The sequence below is a fragment of the Enhydra lutris genome, unplaced genomic scaffold (assembly GCF_002288905.1).
Source record: "Enhydra lutris kenyoni isolate GAN:26980312 unplaced genomic scaffold, ASM228890v2 scaffoldscaffold8, whole genome shotgun sequence".
NCBI lineage: Eukaryota > Metazoa > Chordata > Mammalia > Carnivora > Mustelidae > Enhydra > Enhydra lutris.
The window spans coordinates 30,930,958-30,949,562 of record NW_019154092.1 but is presented as its reverse complement, the minus strand read 5'-3'; the positions used below and the strand labels follow the sequence as shown (position 1 = coordinate 30,949,562).

The following is an 18,605-nucleotide window of genomic DNA, read 5'->3' as shown; positions in this document are numbered from 1 at the left end:
CAGCGGCTTAACCCACTAAGCCACCCAGGCGCCCCTACATTTACATTTTTTAAATGTTTTTTCCCAAGTGAATTATTTATACCTTTACGTTTCTATTTCCCTGGTGTTCACAAAGGTAGAGTTATTGTCCATGTATGGTAATTTTAACACTTGAAGAGCTTTTGAAATAATTATTAGGGATGAAGTTAATAATGATATTGCCAATATGGGCACGGGTTCCTTCAAGTATTCATAAACTAGTTTCGCTGGCCAATCTATCACCCTAACTTTAAGGATAGTCACTTCTCTTTTATATCTATACCACTGCAAAAACATCCAAAGGTAAGTAGCCCAGCCAAAAAAAACTTCAGAAATATGCTTATTTTAACTTGCATATACCTTAACATATAATTCTTAAGTTAAAATACCAGCTTTTATTTTACTTTCTTACAAATAGTGCAATATATATTACATACACACACACACACACTCACACATACACCTCTCTCTCTAGTTCTTAAACCCAATAGTCTCCTCCTCCATGAGAATTTCCGTGTATTATGCTGCAATGTAAACACTTACCAATTATGACATCTACAAATTACAATGGTTTTTTTTTTTTAATTTTTATGATTTCAGAGTAGAATTCCTTAGGGCTGTCAAAGCTTTAGCTAGAAAGAATGCCAAATACAAAGAGGTTTCAGGCTCAGTTAGAGCAGTGCAACAGAATTCGGTAAAGTTCCAACACTACATTTTAATGCCCAAATTTCTTATTGTCTTTTTTAGTTGACAAATATGTGCTCTGCAGCAGAACAGCAGCGGCAGAACAGCTGGGTGGCTGTATCAAGCACAAAGGAAGCAACAGCACATGCTGTTAAGTGTCGTTTTGATTGCCTAAAAATGGCAGCCCATGCAGATTTATTCCCTGTTATAAATTAGAACAATTATTTCTCTGGAGCTTACATTTTCTTCATGAAAGAGTCAAACTTCCTGCACATTAAAAAAGAGGACTTTCAAAAAGGATATCTTCCCTTTCTTTGATGATCAGATCATTCTGTTCTTCCAACTGCCTGATCTTCTTCTCAAATGATTCCTGCTCGGCTCGGAATCGTTCTTCTGTCACTTCCTTTTCCTCACTTACTCTGAAATACAAAAATGAAAAGAAAATGCCTATGAGAATAAGAAAATATGTGCCTACAGCTGTCATCTACCAAAACCAGATTTCTTCCAGAGGTGTGCTGTTATCTTCAGGGATAATCTATATTTGGCTTTTTAAAAAAATTAACCTCTCATAAGGCAATCTTGCATACCTTTGTGATAAAATATGAACTGGATTTTTATATCAAAAATGTTCCCAATCATCAGATGTATCTTAAATATGGAAAGTCCAACATAGAATATAAGTTTCGAATTGTAATCCAGGACAGAAAAATATCCGACTTTTAAAACACAGTTTCATTTCTCATCAAAACAGACACAAATAATTTATTTTGATTTGAATCTTTTTCATATTTTTATTTAAATCCTGTCAATGAAATAAACAATCTATATCTCTCTTAAATATTTCATATATACACATAGGTAATTAATTTTATTCTTTTCCTTGGTACTGATATCCGCATTCCTCAGTAGCATATAAATAACCAGACTAGAATAAAAAGATGGCATTAACATAAAAGAAACTACAAGTATTCTTAGTCCAAAAAGAATTACAAGTGTTAAAAAAACACTGACCAAAAAAATCTGTATCTTTAATGTTTAACTCTGAGAAGTATTCCAACTCAATATTATCAAAAAGAGGTGACTTCTGACAGGAGGACAGGGGGGAAATTTAAAAACCCCAATTAAACAAGAACAACATTAAAACTTATTTTAAAATGACAACTCTATTTCTCATGTTACTCTGTGCATAGAGATGTTTGCCCCGAATTTTTCTGTGACTCTTGCTTATGCCTCCAAAGAGAGTACAACATTTATCTTACAAGATCACACAGCAATATGTGTAAAGGAAATCCACGGGGACTCCTTTGAGCTCCAGAATTTACTTCCTTCCAGACCCCAGCTCTACTACAGCAATTTCTGAATAACATGAACTCCGCAGCCTTTCCTTTGTTGCTAGCCTTCTGGTGGAGATACTTGAAATCAATGAAGTAACAGAATGAAAATTGGATTTTTGAATGTTTGAGTTGATTACATCTTGTCTTTGAAATAATTTACATGAAAGAGCATGGCACACAATAGTGTTCAAAAAAGGTTTATGTTTTCTTGCTCATCATCACATTAAAATCATTTCCCCCAGGCCCTATTATTTATGTCTAGCATACTATTAGGCCCATGAATGGGACTCAGGCCCTTCCTTCTAAGAGGGTAACCTGAAACAGAAAACAAGTATAAGGAATCCAGACAGTTAAACAAATAGACACATGAGGATGATTTATCCCCTGGTCTCAGGTTCTCCTGCCTCCATTGTTGCCATCCCTTTCCAAGGTCTTCCCCTTTATTGCTATTACTCTCAAGCACACTTGCCCTACCTTTGGAAATAATTCCTGCTGCCTCTCAGTCTTTCTAGAATTGTCAAACATTGGAACCATGAATTATTTTCTACCATCTAAATCTTCAATCTGTCAGCCTTCTGAAACACTTCTGAAACATCTTTGCCAAGATACTGTCCAAATCAAGTAAACCCCCAAAGTGCAAAGTGGAAAACGATGTACACATGGGGACATGAGAAAAACTGTGCTTACTTCTCTAAGCATCATTATTCTCACTCATGAAGAATAAAGCTAGACTAGACAATTTTTAAAATTCTCTCCATCTAAATTCACTACTATAAATATCCTAATACTGTACATACATCCTTTATAAATATGGAGAGCATTCATAAAGGAATAAGAAAGAAGTTCTCAAACATTTGTTCAAGACACAAGGCATACAATACTATAATCTAGGCAAAACCTATAGCCATAGAATGAGAGAAAAAGTAGTTAAGAGAAATACTAAAAAGCATAAAGATGTAAAATTTGGCATAACATAAAAAGTGACAAATATGTAGGATTAGGCACAAAATAAAGATGAGGGGCACCTGATTGGCTAAGTCAGAAGAGCAAGCAATTCTTGATCTCAGGACTAGAGTTTGAGCCCCACCTTGGGTTATGAAAGTAACCCAAGAAGAAGTTACTAAAAACAATGAATAAATTTTTAAAAAAAGTGATAATATATCTTATATATCTATTATATATATATATATCTAATATGTCCATATAAAATATATAGATAGAAGATAGATAAGATTAAAGATTTTATTTATTCGACACAGAGAGATAAAGAAGAGGGAACACAAGCAGGGGGAGTGGAAGAGAAGCAGGACTCCTGCTAAGCAGGAAGCCTGATGCAGGGCTCGATCCCAGGACCCTGGCATGACCTGAGCCGAAGGCAGACACTTAGCAACTAAGCCACCCAGGTGCCCCAGTGATGCTATATATTGTAAGGAGAAAAAAAGCATGTCAAGGTGAGAAAATATGTAGCAAAATCTCTCTCTGTTTAGACTGATAAAATCTTAAAGATATGACTAGAGTAAAATTCCTAAGTAGACAAGAAAAGATTTATTTTCATTTAATTATTAAAAAATATTTACTGAAAGAGTGCCTAGGTGGCTCAGTTAGTTAAGCATCTGCCTTCAGCTCACGTCATGATCCCAGAGTCCTGTGATCTAGGCCCTGTCAGGCTCTGCTCAGTGGGGAGTCTGTTTCTCCTCCCTCTGCCTCTGCCCCTAACCCTGCTGGTGTTTGCTGGTGTCCGCATACTCACTCCCTCAAATAAATGAAATCTGTTAAAAAAATATTTACTGAATGACTAGTATAAAAAAAATAACAAAGTAACTTTAGTCAGTTATGGGGTATCCAAAAGGAACATAAAAATGGCTCCCCATCATTTCAAGACTATTCATAAAGGCCCCTATAAATATAAGGAATGGACCAAAGATCTGTTTTGTCAACAAGCATTGCTCCAGGGTCAGAAAAACAGTAAAAAAAAAAAAAAAAAAAAGAAAAAAGAAAAAAAGAAAGAAAGAAAAGAAAAGAAAAGAAAAAAGTAGAATGCCAAGTTTACCTTAACATTAAACTAAACACAGAGATTATCTCTAGAGCCTGCCAGGTCAAAACATGTAAGTATTCATCAATATTCACTTACTCCCTTTGTTGGGCCTGAAGGAGATTCACGAAAACTCTAAAGATCACTTGAGGGCAGAAATGCTTATAGATATAATCTCACAATGCCAGATTCTACAATGAGCTTTTCCCAAAACTTAAGCTACTCTGTCTAGAAAAATCACTCTTCTAAATTTAATTTCTGGAGTATGTTTGAAAAATTTGTTGCTGTATTGTTTATACAGGGCTCCTTTGTTTTAATCTCTTCTGTTATGCTGCTTAGACTACTCTTAAGCAATTATTATACTCTAGAAGGCTATAAACTTAAGCACAAAGGGTAACACTTCTTCTGCAGACCTATCTAAAGATATGTATGGCTTCTTTGTGGCCTATTAGCCTACTTAATACGAGCACATATATTAATACAACCTTTAAACGCAGAGGACTTGCCAATAAAATAGCCTCCAGATTTGATATCTACTCTGAAATCTGTCTTTTTAAATTAATGTTCAATAATATTTCCCTGGAGGTATATGTACAAGAAAATATCTGGTATCATGATCTACATTTTCCATCAAAGCATTCTCAGACCACAAAGTAATATAAGAAGACTTAATCCTCTATCTCATGTGGAGAACAGAAATTAGTTAATTACGAAAATGAGAATCTAAATACAGGGAAGGGAAATATTTGACCAATAGGATTAAAAAGTTAAAAAGGACAACAACTTTGTAATTTAACGAAGTTCAGAATTGTGATGCTCCCACTTTGTTTTTCAAGAGTGCTTTGGCTATTCAGGGTCTTTTGTGGTTCCATACAAATTTTAGGATTGTTTGTTCTAGCTCTGTGAAAAATGCTGGTGGTATTTTGATAGGGATTGAATTAAATGTAGATTGCTTTGGGTAGTATAGACATTTTAACAATATTTGCTCTTCCAGTCTATGAGTATGGAACATTTTTCCATTTCTTTGTGTCATCCTCAATTTCCTTCCTAAGTGTTCTATCGTTTTCAGAGTGTAGATCTTTTACCTCTTTGGTTAGGTTTATTCCTAGGTATCTTATGGTTTTTGGTGCAATTGTAAATGATACTGATTCCTTGGTTCTTCTTTCTGCTTCTTCATTTTTAGTGTACAGAAATGCAACCAATTTCTGTACATTGATTTGTTATCCTACAACTTTGCTGAATTTGTGTATCAGCAAATTTTTGGTGGAGTCTTTTGGGTTTTCTATGTAGAGTATCATGTCATCTGCAAATAGTGACAATTTTACTTCTTTCTTGCCAATTTGGATGCCTTCTATTTCTTTTTGTTGTCTGATTACTGAAGCTATAGTCATCAAGACAGTATGGTACTGGCACAAAAACAGACAAATAGATCAATGGAACAGAACAGAAAACCCAGAAATGGACCCACAATTATATGGGTAACTAATCTTCAACAAAGCAGGAAAGAATATCTAATGGAAAAAAAGACGGTCTCTTCAACAAATGGAGTTGGAAAAACTGGACAGCAACATTCAGAAGAATGAAACTGGACCAATTCCTTACACCACACACAAAAATAAATTAAAATGGTTGAAAGACCTAAATGTAAGATAGGAAACCAACAAAATCCTAGAGGAGAATTACAGGCAGCAACCTCTCTGATCTTGGCCATACCAGGTTCTTACTAGATGCATCTCCAGAGGCAAGGGAAACAAAAGCAAAAATGAACTACTACTGGGACTTCATCAAGATAAAAGGTTTCTCCACAGCAAAGGAAACAATCAAAAAAACTTAAAAGACAGTCCACGGAATGGGAGAAGATATTTGCAAATGACATATCTGAAAAAGGGTTAGTATCCAAAAATCTATAAAGAGCTTACCAAATTCAAACACCCCAAAACAAATAATCTGGTTAACAAATGGGCAAAAGACATGAATAGACATTTTTCCAAAGAAGACATCCAGATGGCCAACAGACACATAAAAAGATGCTCAACATCACTCATCATCAGGAAAATAAGTCAAAACCACAACAAGATACCACCTTGTACCTGTTAGAATGGCTAAAATTAACAAAGATGTTGGCGAGGATGCAGAGAATGGGTAACCCTCTTACACTATTGGTCAGAATGCAAATTGGTGTGGCGATTCTGGAAAATAGTATGGTGGTTCCTCAGAAAGTGAAAAATGGAACTACAACTACAACCCAGCAATTGTACTACTAGGTATTTACCCAAAGGATACAAAAATACTGATTTGAAGGGGCACATGCATCCCGATGTTTATAGCAGCATTATCAACAATAGCCAAACTATGGAAAGAGCCCAAAATGTTCATGGACTGATGAACAGATAAAGAAGATGTGGTATGGGGCTCCTGAGTAGCTCAGTTGGTTAACCAACTGACTTAGACTCAGGTCGTGATCTTGGAGTCTCAGGATTGAGTCCCGCATCGGGCTCCCTGCTTGGGAGGGAGTCTGCTTCTCCCTCTGACCCCTCCCCCTTCTTACGCTCTCTCTTTCTCTCATTCTCTCTCTCTCAAATAATTAAATAAAATCTTTTTTAAAGAAAAGATGTGGTATGTATATACAATGGAATATTACCCAGCCATCAAAAGGAGTGAAATCTTGCCATTTGCAATAATGTGGATGGAGCTAGAGTGTATTATGCTAAGCAAAATAAGTCAGTCGGAGAAAAACAATACCATATTATTTCACTCATATGTGGAATTTAAGAAACAAAACAGATGAACATATGGAGGGGGAATAAAAGAGAGAGGGAAGCAAACCATAAGATACTCTTAACTAGAGAACAAACTGATGGCTGATGGAGGAGAAATGGGTGGGGGATGAGCTAAAATGGGCAATAGGTATTAAGAAGGGCACTTGTGATGAGCACTAGGTGTTATGTGTAAGTGATGAATCACTGAATTCTACTCCTAAAACCAATATTACACTACATGTTAACTAACTAGAATCTAAATAAAAACTTGAAAAAAATGCATCTACTTAAAACTGGCTGTTGGGGCACCTGGGTGGCTCAGTGGGTTAAGCCTCTGCCTTTGGCTCAGGTCATGATCTCAGGGTCCTGGGATTGAGCCCCACATCAGACTCCCTGCTCAGCAGGGAGCCTGCTTCCCCTTCTCTCTCTGCCTTACTTGTGATCTCTCTGTCAAATAAATAAATAAAATTTAAAAAAAAACTGGATTGTTAAAACGGTTTCCTTCAAAAACTTCTACAAAATGTACTCTTATCTGTCAAGAAGAGAGAATTTATATCCTTAGAGTTGGATGGTCAGGCTGAATATTGTGCCAAAAGTACTGAATTTCTTTGAAGTCATATTTTTTTGCTTAAACATCTCTGCACATTTTGCATTTTTCTACATAAAACAATCTTTCCTGTTTTAATATAAAACATTTTCCCACACTCACCTACTCTTAATTTTCTAGTAAAACTAGCATTCTAGAAAAAGATTTATTTTATGGCTTTGCATAACCTTGATGTTCTTCCAGATACTCCAGGAATGGGTACTTTTACAGTAATGTGAAAGACAAGGTCAAGGCAGCAAGCCTCTATTCTAAAGAGAACTGTACCTATAAAGAGTTCTCTAAAGAGAACTGCAACCAGATAAAGTTCCTGCCTTATTTAATGTCTTGTGTTTGGAAGCTGGATATGCTGGTTCCATTTTATAAATTCTGAACATCAATTTAGTAGTAGGTAAGATTTAGAGAAGGAAACAGATTTCATAGGAATTTGGCAAAGAGAGACATACAGTTTTCAAGCAATAGTAAATAAATGGTGAAAAATAAAAGAGCTATCATCATTAAAAAATATTTTGGTGCAATAACCTTAATGCCTTCTTTACAAATAGTAACATTTGGCTATTACTTTAAAAACATCATCTAAAGGAATGCAGGTGCTTTAAGAAATCAGAGACATAACAATCTATGTCAAAAGGGCTCTAAGAACTACAGAGTAGTATCAAATGAACATAGATCCAAAAATCCTCAAAAAAACCATGTTCTGTTATCCAGAAACATAACAAAAGGATTCTAAATCATGACCAATTAGGATTTATCCCAGGAATGAAAAGCTGGTTTAACATTCAAAAATCAATTAATGTAATACACCATATCAATAAAACAAAGAACAAAAACCACATGATCATGTAAGTAGATTTGGAAAAGTGAAAAAAATCCAACAATGATTCATGATTAAAAAAAGGAAAAAAAAAACCTCAAAAACATAGAAAGACAAGGGAACTTCCTCAATCTAAATATAGGCTATTTAGGAAATACCCACATTAATATAGCATATCTAATGTTTTTCCCCTTTGATCACTAATAAGATAAGAATGCCTGCTCTTGCCATTTCAGTTCATATTGTACTGGAGACTACAATCAGGGCAGTCAAGTAGGAAAAAAGAAATAAAAAACACCTGGATTCTAAAAGAAGTTAAACCATCTCTACTGCACATGACATGCTTTTGTATACAGAAAATCTAAGAAATCCACTAAAAAACTATGAAAACTAATGAAGGAGTTCAGTGGGGTTATGGGATACAAGATCAGTGTACAAAAGTCAATTGTGTATTTATATGCTAGCAGTAAGTAACCCCAAGAGGAAATCAAGGAAACAATTCTATTTATATTTGCATCAAGAAAAATAAATTACAAAGGAGTAAATTCAACAGGAGAAGTGAGACTTGTACACTGAGAGCTTAAAAAATACTGTCAAGAGAAATTAACAACCCAAATAAACAGAAGGCATTCCATGTTCATGACTGGAAGACTTAACATTGTTAGGACTAACCTTCAGATTTAACTCAATCTCTATCAAAATCACAGCTGGTTTATTTGCAGAAACTGACAAGCTGACCCAACTCTAAAAGTAATACAAAAATGAAAGGGACCCAAAATATCTAAAATATTCTTGAAAAAGGAGAAGATGGAGTACTCACACTTTCCAATTTTAAAACTTAGTACAAAACTATAGTAATCATGACAATGTTGTACTTGCATGAAGACAGACACGGGAAACAATGGAATATAAATAAATATTCACATTTATGGTACACTGATTTTTCAACCAGGGTATCAAGAAAATCAAAGAGAAAGGATAGTCTTTTCAACAAATAGTGCTGGAACAACTTGCTATCCACATACAAAAGATTAAAGTTGGACCCCTACCTCACACCACATAAAAAAATTGACATTAATTGAATCAAAGACCAAAATGTAAGGGCTAAACTATAAACTCCTGGAAGAAAACAGAAGCATAGATCTTTGTTTTCTTGGATTAGGCAATGGTTTCTTAGGTATGTATAACATCAAAAAACAATCTGTAAAAGAAAAATAGATAAATTAGTCTTCATCAAAATGAAAAATTTTTGTGTGTTTATTTTAAAGATTTTATTTATTTATTTGTCAGAGAGAGAGAGAGAGAGTGTGTGCAGGCACACAAGCAAGGAGAGTGGCAGGGAGAGGCAGAAATAGGCTCGCCGTTGAGCAAGGAACAGATGCAGGACTCAATCCCAGGACCCTGGGATCATGACCTGAGTCAAAGGTAGACACTTAACCCACTGAACCATCTAGGCATCCCCAAAACTTTTGTGTTTCAAATGACCCCACCAAAAAAGTAAAAACAATGCACAGAATGGATAAAATTTTTGCAAATAATATATCTCATAAGGGACTTGAATGGAATATATAAGAACTCTAAAAACAACACTAAAAAGACAACCTAATTTAAAGCATCAAAATAGATACTTCTTCAAAGAAGATACACAAATAACCAAGAAGCACATGAAAAGTTGTTCAATATCATTAGCCACTAAGCAAATGCAAATTCAAACAATTAGATACCACTTCAAAACCACTAGGAAGGTATAAGAAAAAAAACAGATAAAATAAAATATTGGCAAAGGTATGGAGCAATTGGAACCCTCACAGATTGCAGGTAAGAATGCAAAATGGTGCAGCTACTTTGGAAAACAGTCTGGCAGTTCTTCAAAAAGTTAAACATAGAGTTGACATACAACCCAGCAATTCTGCTCCTAATACACCCAAGAGAAATGAAAATATATGTTTACAAAAAACTTGTGGACAAATGTTTATAGCTATATTATTCATAATAGCCAAAAAGTGGAACCAATGCAAATGTCTATCAACTGATGAATGGATCAAGTGACAAAAATGTATATTGTTTTTAAAACTAAGAATAAAACACATTTTCCAAGGAACAAAACATAAGAGATAGTATGACATATAATGCTTTTAGAGGTGAGTTATTTGATCAATTACATTCATGGTTAAATGTACACACCAAAAAAGTTCGCATTCTCATACTCACTGATTACTTCTTTTAGTTCAAGAATATCCTCATTTCATTTCATAATCTAACTACTAAAATCTGTTAAGGACATTATAGAAAACAAAAATTATGGTCTAATCTATCTAATAAATATAGCTGAAAAAATCCAAAAAGAAAACAAAAAACAAAAACAATATAGCCAAGGCAAAGCCAAATCCAAAGATATAAAAAGATAATACATCCAAGATGAGTTTATCCCAGGAAAGCAAGACTTATGTAAGAGTTGAAACATGATGTAATTTACCATATTAATAGAATAAAGGAGAAATGTTCTATGATCATCTATAAATACAGAAAAGGCATTTGTCAAAATTCAACCAATTCATGATAAAACCTCTACAATCTAGGGACTGAAGGAACTTCCCCAAACTAATAAGGAGCACCTAATCTATAAAAACCTAGAGTTATTACAAGGATGGGAAAAAAACTCTTTCTCCTTAACCTTGTACTTAAAACATGAAACAAGAACGTCAGCTATTACTACTCCCATACTGATTGGAATTCCTAGTCAGTCCAATAATATAAGAAATCAAAGTAAAATGCATACAGATTATAAAGAAAGAAGTAGAATTTTACGTGTAGATAATATGACTGTGAATGTAGAAAACAGAAGGAAACTACAGAAAATATATTAAATAAGGTAAATTTAAGAAAATCACAGTGTTGTTGTGGTACCCAGCCTCTATAAAATGGGTCCCAGTGATCCCTGTCTCCTCATATTCATGTCTTTGTTGAATCCCTTCCCCTTGAATGGACCTAATGACTCTCAAAATTGACTGGATGTCACTTCTAAGCGACTAGGTTACAAATGGTAGTACTTCTGTCTGGATTATTCTTGCTCACTCTGATGGGAGCCAGCTGCCAAGTTATAAGCTGCCATATGGAGGCACTTGAAACAAGGAATGGAGGGAGGCAGCCAACAGCCAGCAAAGAACTGAAAAAAACAGTCTTAGAAAGACATCACTGGAAATTGAAGAAAGGGGAAGCACTGTATGTGGTAGCAGAAAGTTTACCCATATCATACCATCTTTAGTAATGTGGGAAGTAAGAAATGTGCCTAATGAGGTGGATAACCAATGAATCTAAGGAGATTTTCAAGTAAAGTGTTGAAGGTGCTGCCTGGTTTCTTCCTGGGGCTTACTGTGAATTGGAAGAAAAGATAAATTCAAGGCAAGACTATTAAACCAAAATGAGTCACACTTTCATACTTCTAAAGATTCTCAGCCTCTCCACATAGCAAACATGCTAAAAGTAAGAAAAGTCTTCAGAATAAATTGATCCAGGACACTACGAGGAAAAACAAGCTCTAGAGATAAAGCCAAGACTTAACTTCTTAAGACCTTAGAAAGACCAAAGTTGATGCCACAATATAGTCATACAAAAGGCACTGTGAAGAGCTGAATGGTGGGCCTCACCAATCCTCTCAGTTAAACAGTAAGGCCTTCGTTAAAAAAAAAAAAAAAAAAAAAAAAAAAAAAAGAGAGGCCTCTAGTATTTTAAATGGCTAAAATTCTGTGATGTTAGGTAGCCATAGATAATACATATTTAACATATTAGTTATTTTAAATTCCTCATCAGACAATTTCAACTGTATGCGCTTCTGTTGCTTTGTCTCTTTTGCACGTTTTCCCCTGTCTTTTCAAATGCTCATAATTTTAGTGATATCAGGATATCCTGAGTAAGATATTAGAATCTGAGGCAAATAATTTCTATGCTTGGTAATGGGCAGACCCTTCCTTTGGTTAGGTTTTTAGTGCAGGAATTGTATTTATCTAATCAGAACTTAGGCAGGTTTGGTGTTTGCTATTGCTATGGTTATCCTTAGTGCACCAAAGGCTTCAAATTTCTCTCAAGCATAACTTCTCTTCATGTGGGACCACATGCTTTCCTCAAAGCCTGCTGTACCCTCAGCTCTCTGTCTCCCAACCTAGAAGGTTTGTTTCTTGTGAGTTTCTCACCAGTATTCAGCTGTTAATTCTACTAGACACCGGTTAGTTTGGTGGTGAGGAGTCTGGGTTAGGGTGCTGTTTGCCACTATTCTAAGAAGACCTATGCTAATCAGAATCCCCATGCCTGGGGGGCGCCTGGGTGGCTCAGTGGGTTAAAGCCTCTGCCTTGGGCTTAGGTCATGATCTCAGGGTCCTGGGATTGAGCCCCGCATTGGGCTCTCTGCTCAGCAGGGAGCCTGCTTCCCTCTCTCTCTTTCTGCCTATCTCTCTGCCTACTTGTGATCTCTGTCTGTCAAATAAAAAAATAAAATCTTAAAAAAAAAAAAAAAAAAAAAAAAAGAATCCCATGCCTGGGTTTCAAAGTGCTCCTCTCTCTCTTACTGCAGTTCTGGAACTGTAGTTTTTGGGATGTAATCCTGCATTCCTCTGAGGTTATTTTTTGCCTCCTCCCCTCCCAGCTTCAGTGTTTTCACCAGTGCCTTAAGGGCCCCTCATTCCTGAACTTACGGTTTTTGTTACATAGGAGAGATACAGAAGAGGTCTCCAGGACATATTTGTGTCCTTTCCATTGCAACCATTGTTCCCTTCCCCAGGCTTATAGCAAGAAAAAATGCTTTATCAGGGCTCTCATCAAGTGGAGCTTATGGAGAAAAAGCTTGCAAGACAGTTCAAGATGAACCCCGCAAGACAGATCAAGCTCCAGAGGGTTCCCCATTCTCTCTTGCCCACAGTTGGCCTCCACCAATTTGTTATCTACTGCAGCTGAAATGTGCCTGCCTATTGCCAGTTGTGTCTACCCCAAGCAAGCTAGTGCTCACGCTTCATCTTTCCCTGCAGGCACATGTCTCTCCTAACATTTCAGGTTATGGTTGCTTTGTGAATTGAGCTCTGATTATTTCAAGAAATGTCCTGAGCTTGCAGTTTATTTCACCTCCCGCCCTCCCCCTCCCTTCCCGCCTCTCTCCTACCCTCCTTCCCTTCCTTCCTTCCTTCTTTCCCTTTTTTCTTTCTTTTTTTTTTTTTAAAGATTTTATTTATTTATTTGACAGAGAGAGATCACAAGTAGACAGAGAGGCAGGCAGAGAGAGAGAGGGAAGCAGGCTCCCCGCTGAGCAGAGAGCCCGATGCGGGACTCGATCCCAGGACCCCGAGATCATGACCTGAGCCGAAGGCAGCGGCTTAATCCACTGAGCCACCCAGGCACCCCCCTTTTTTCTTTTTAATTATAAGTCTGGGAGCAACATCCTCTGCAGTCACTTAGACTTACCTATAATTATTTAAACATACTTACATATTTAGTTGTTTCTGCTCTTATTAAAATAATTCAGGGGTGCCTGGGTGGCTCAGTGAGTTAAATGACTGACTCTTGATTTCAGCTGGGGTCATGGTCTGAGCAGCCATGGGATATAGCCAGCACCAGGCTTTGTGCTCAGCCCAGAGTCTGTTTGTCCCTCTCCCTCCGCCTCTGCCCCTCCTCTGGAGCACAGGCTCTCTCAAATAAATAAAATCTTAATTAATTAATTAACTAATTAATTAACTCCACAATGAGGCAATTAGAATGAGGTGGCTTTACTGCCTTAGCAGCCTAAGGAAGCAAACCAAATCTTACACCCATAATACCTCAAGGTTAAGAAATTAAAACCCAAGAACAATCCATCACCAACAGACACTTAGCCATTCCCAAATAAGGCAATGGCTTATGCTACAGCCCAGGCAAATACTTTCATTGCTTTGCTTCCATCTTTTCTCCCATAAAAGTCTCTCCCCTAGCTCCTGTTGGTGGAGGGCTCCTAAACACTTCCAGTGCTGGGCTGCCTGATTTGAATGGATTTTTTTGCTCAAATTGAGTCTTAAAAATGTAGTATGTCTCAGTTTATTTTTTAACACTCTTATTTTCCTAATATGCCCTCCCAATTTTCAAAGCTGGAACAATTTTAACAACAAAATAAATGACAATAGTATTGGGTTATAATCCACAGAACCATAACATTTATTAATGTGAAAAAATAAATTAAGGCATATTACATTATGCCATCCATAAGAGGAAAAAAATGGTATAGGAAAATTAACTGCTTTTAGGAAGTAGTATCTGGCCAGAACCAAAAAAAAAAAAAAAAAAAAAAAGGACTGTCAAGTACATGCTAATCAATTAAAAAATATTCTTTGAATTGTACAAGCTCAGAATAGACAATCTAAAAATGAATTTTGGCATACTAAGTGTTCTATAGTGTCAAGATATACTAAAGTTCAAAGAATGCCTTTCTACCTAAGTTGAAAATTCCTTATGTTTTCTTGAAATTTATTATATAATCCATCATAAATACTATTTCTGCAAAAAAATCCACCAAGGTTTCAAATAGGAAGGCAAAAAGTAAGTCTCTGAAAAATTAAAGTCTAACTTCCTTATTGTACTGCAATGTACATTTAATTATAACAAAAAAGTTATGATTAGTTTAAAAAATAAAAGACCAGAATAAATATAAAATAATAATGATCTACTCGTTTTACAATGGGAAACTAATGGTGTTACACTTTCTATTTTTCTTCTAAGAAATGGCAAGTAGAAATAGCAAACTGTCCTCTGGGAAAAATCAAAGTATCTGAGCCTAAAAAAGAACCCTGTCCTCAAATGAGTTAGTGCACAAGTATTCACTGGGGAACCATGCATTATTTGACACTGTAGGCATAGGACATGAAATAGTGGGGGTTTTTAGGCTTCTTGGAACATGGCTCATATACATCAAAAACTGCAACTGTGGCCAAGATTATTTTTAAACTTTTTTTTCCTTTAAAGACTAAGCTATAGTACAGTTTGTACATTAGTTTATGATACCCCTCCCCATCTTAAAAAGTCTCAGTAAAAAAATGCAAATCCATATATAAAGAACTGTCACCATCTTTCAGCACAAACTACAATATTTTGCAAAGCCATTCATTTTTCAAGTCCCCATAAATGACACTCCTTTTCCCATCTATGCAAACAATTCATTAATTTTACTGTAAAAGAATTTTTGAGGTCACTTAATTCAGCAATCTTGAACCAAAAAAATTATCTCTATCCTAACACCTTCCAGAAAGAACAATCAATATCCCACTTATCCTTCTGCAAATGTAAATCAATGCTGGACACCTCAGGGAAACCCCTTCATTTACTTGAAACACATATATCAAGTCATGTCTTACATTCTCTTCCACAAGCTAAATAATTCATAATACTCCTAATTTATCTTTGTGGTATCTATTCTCCATTAGCTTGTAAATTTTGATTTGTATTTGTATTCTATTGTCAATGTACATAACACAAGCGAAAAAGTTTCCTGGGCATATACAGATTATTAAGGAGGCATCTAAAGATTATTAAAAACTCACACCAGGTTTGTTTTTGTTTAACTCTATTTGTTCTCTTGCCAAATAGCACAATATTGCTTGCGCATGTTCAGGTTAAATTTAACTATGAACTGTACATTCTTTATGTATTTGGCCTAACTGGTAAGTCTTTCTCTGAAATGAATTTCTAATTTATTTTTATCCTCAGGCATATAATAAGCTGTACTTGTAGCTACTGTCTTTTGTCCTGTTTGAATGAATCCATTTTCCAAACTATTATGCCAACGCTGAATTTTATTTGTATCTTCCATTAACATTTATTCTTGTTTACAAATACCAATAAATCGTATAGGCATCTTTTGGATAAATAGATCTTTTTCATCATAACACCAAAAAAGATATTGACTACAAAGGACCTCACAACCAGATTTTTAAGGGACCCCTCCAAGGTACAGATACACCAGTCTTGGAATTTAGATACATAGGATTTTCCCACTAACATTTTGAAAGTGAAGGTCATGCTTTTACCAAAGAAAAAAAAAAAAAAAAAAAAAAAAAAAGCCTATGCTTATTTAAAGGTGCTTTCACCTCAAAGGCACCATTTAAAAGAAGTTAGTTACCACTTAACCTTTATATTGCTTGTCACCTTGTAACTGAAAAACATGTTATTTATTTTGTATATTCTGTTGAGAGCTACTGACCATGATTTTGAAATATGCTTGCTAATGATCAGTATGAGGTGCTAAGCACTCTCAGTGACTTCTCCCCTAATATAATGTTAATAGATCTGCATAATATCTGAAATTCTTTAAGTATACTATATTTAAATAGGTCATAGGACTACATAAGGTTTTCCAAATCTTCTAACACTTTCTGCATTTGACTTGACCTTTATCACAACTGAAACAATTTTCAATCTTTTTACCTTATTTTTACTAGAGAGCCTTAAATGAAAACAACTTTTAAAACTTCAGCTTCCTAATAATCCCCTCTTAATACCTTTTCCTCTCTAGTTTTAAAATTATACTTTTAAACTTATTCCCTATTTATTCAAGTCTATTAGTTAAAAAAGCCATGTACCAGGCAAGGTAGGCAGAACACAAAGCAAATAGTATCACTCCTGTTTTATAGACATGATTTGAAAAGCAAAGTATATAAATTTAAAACAGTGTGTTTACTTATGAACAAGAAAATATATCTATCTTTTATTCAAAGAGAAAACTTTTTTCTCTTCTGATATGAAAGTTGAGCTTTCATCTTCTCCTTTTCTTCATTTTCCACTTTCCTTCTTCTTCCAGAACAATTAAGTCTTAAAACCTTGAATGTGGGGCAGAATCAGAATCAGACTGAGATCAGGAGGGCAAATGTACAAGGTCTTCCCAGTAGGATGTCAATGGCCAAGCAGGTTGAGAAGGACATCAACACATGGCAGGTAGTCCAGCATGGGTATCACAGCCTCAGTGAAATGAGAAGAGCATCCATGTGGAAGAATTGCCTAGCATGGGTATAAGAGCCTAAGCATTTGAGGTGGGTATCCTTGTAAGGGGGTAGGAGTGACCCAGCATGGAGATTCAGAGCCCAAGTATGGTGAGGGTGAGGCAGGGTTTCTGCAGCGGTCGGGAGTAGGTGCCAGTATAGAAGAGCCTATGAAGAGTGATGAGAACACACACAATGGCAAACCTCCAGCAGTTTATCAGGGCCAAAGGAAGATGCGGAAGACACAGACTCATGGTATCAGAGCTCAGGCAGAATGAGAAAGATTATTCTCAAGAAAGCCCTGGCTGGTAAAATGTCAGAGCTTGAGGGTGAGTGAGGAAGGTATCAACACAAGGGAGAGGACCAACATGGAGGTCAGAGCCAGAGAAGGATAAGGAAACCATAACTGCAAAGGGGGAGCCTGGTGTGGGTGTCAAAGCCTAAGCAGATCAAACACGATATTCAAGTAGTGGGGGTAGCCCAACATAAACTGTCCGAAGAGTAGAGTGAGGAGGGCATTCAAGCAGAGTATGGCCTAGACTGGTGTGCTGAAATATAAGCAGGGAGAAGAGCGTGTCCATGGGAGGGGAACTGAACTAGAATGTGGAGTCAGAGCTCAAGATCTGACAAGTATAAAGAAGGCTTCTGTGCAATAGAAGGAGAAGCAGCAGAGAGGGATGATTAGTTACATACAAGTGACTGACCAAAAAAGTAAACATATTAAAGATAACATAAACCAGATTTCTGTATGTCAACCAAGAGAGTTATAATATTTTGTCAAGCACTCACAAACATTTATGAGTATCACTTGTACCTTGGGCCATGAAATAAACCTCAAAAAAAATTGAAAATGGGGGGGGGTGCCTGCGTGGCTCAGTGGGTTAAGCCTCTGCCTTCGGCTCAGGTCATGATTTCAGGGTACTGGGATTGAACCCCGAATCAGGCTCTCTGCTCAGCAGGGAGCCTGCTTCCCTCTCTGTCTCTGCCTGCCTCTCTGCCTACTTGTGATCTCTCTCTCTCTGTCAAATAAATAAATAAAATACTACCAAAAAATTAAAAAATTAAAAAAAAATAAAAACAGTTTGAAAAAAAAATTTAAATGTTTTCTGGCCAGAATAAAACACACTAGAAATCAATATTACAAAGACAAGAGAAAAATCTCCAAACACTTGGAAATTATAAAATATAGTTCTAAATAAGCATGAGTCAAAAAGGAAGTCTCAATGAAATTTTAAATATATATACATATTGAATGCAAATGAAAATAAAACAAATTAAAATGCATACAATGCACTGAAAGCAGTAATGAGAAGGAAGATTATAGCACTACATGCTGATAGTAAAAGGAATGGTCTTTAAGTTCCTCCTATTTTAAG

At 35.9% G+C, this 18,605-nt stretch overlaps 1 protein-coding gene across 4 annotated transcripts in view; it reads right to left on the bottom strand.

Annotated features, from left to right (window-relative positions):
* LOC111142579 (KIAA1328 ortholog) overlaps window positions 1-18,605 on the bottom strand; it is a 325,804-nt gene that overhangs the window by 280,453 nt on the left and 26,746 nt on the right. For all 4 annotated transcript variants that reach the window (XM_022495863.1, XM_022495865.1, XM_022495866.1 and 1 more), the window contains one exon: window positions 1,006-1,121. In XM_022495863.1, the coding sequence (XP_022351571.1) occupies window positions 1,006-1,121 (116 nt within the window). The remainder of the gene's footprint in view (window positions 1-1,005; window positions 1,122-18,605) is intronic.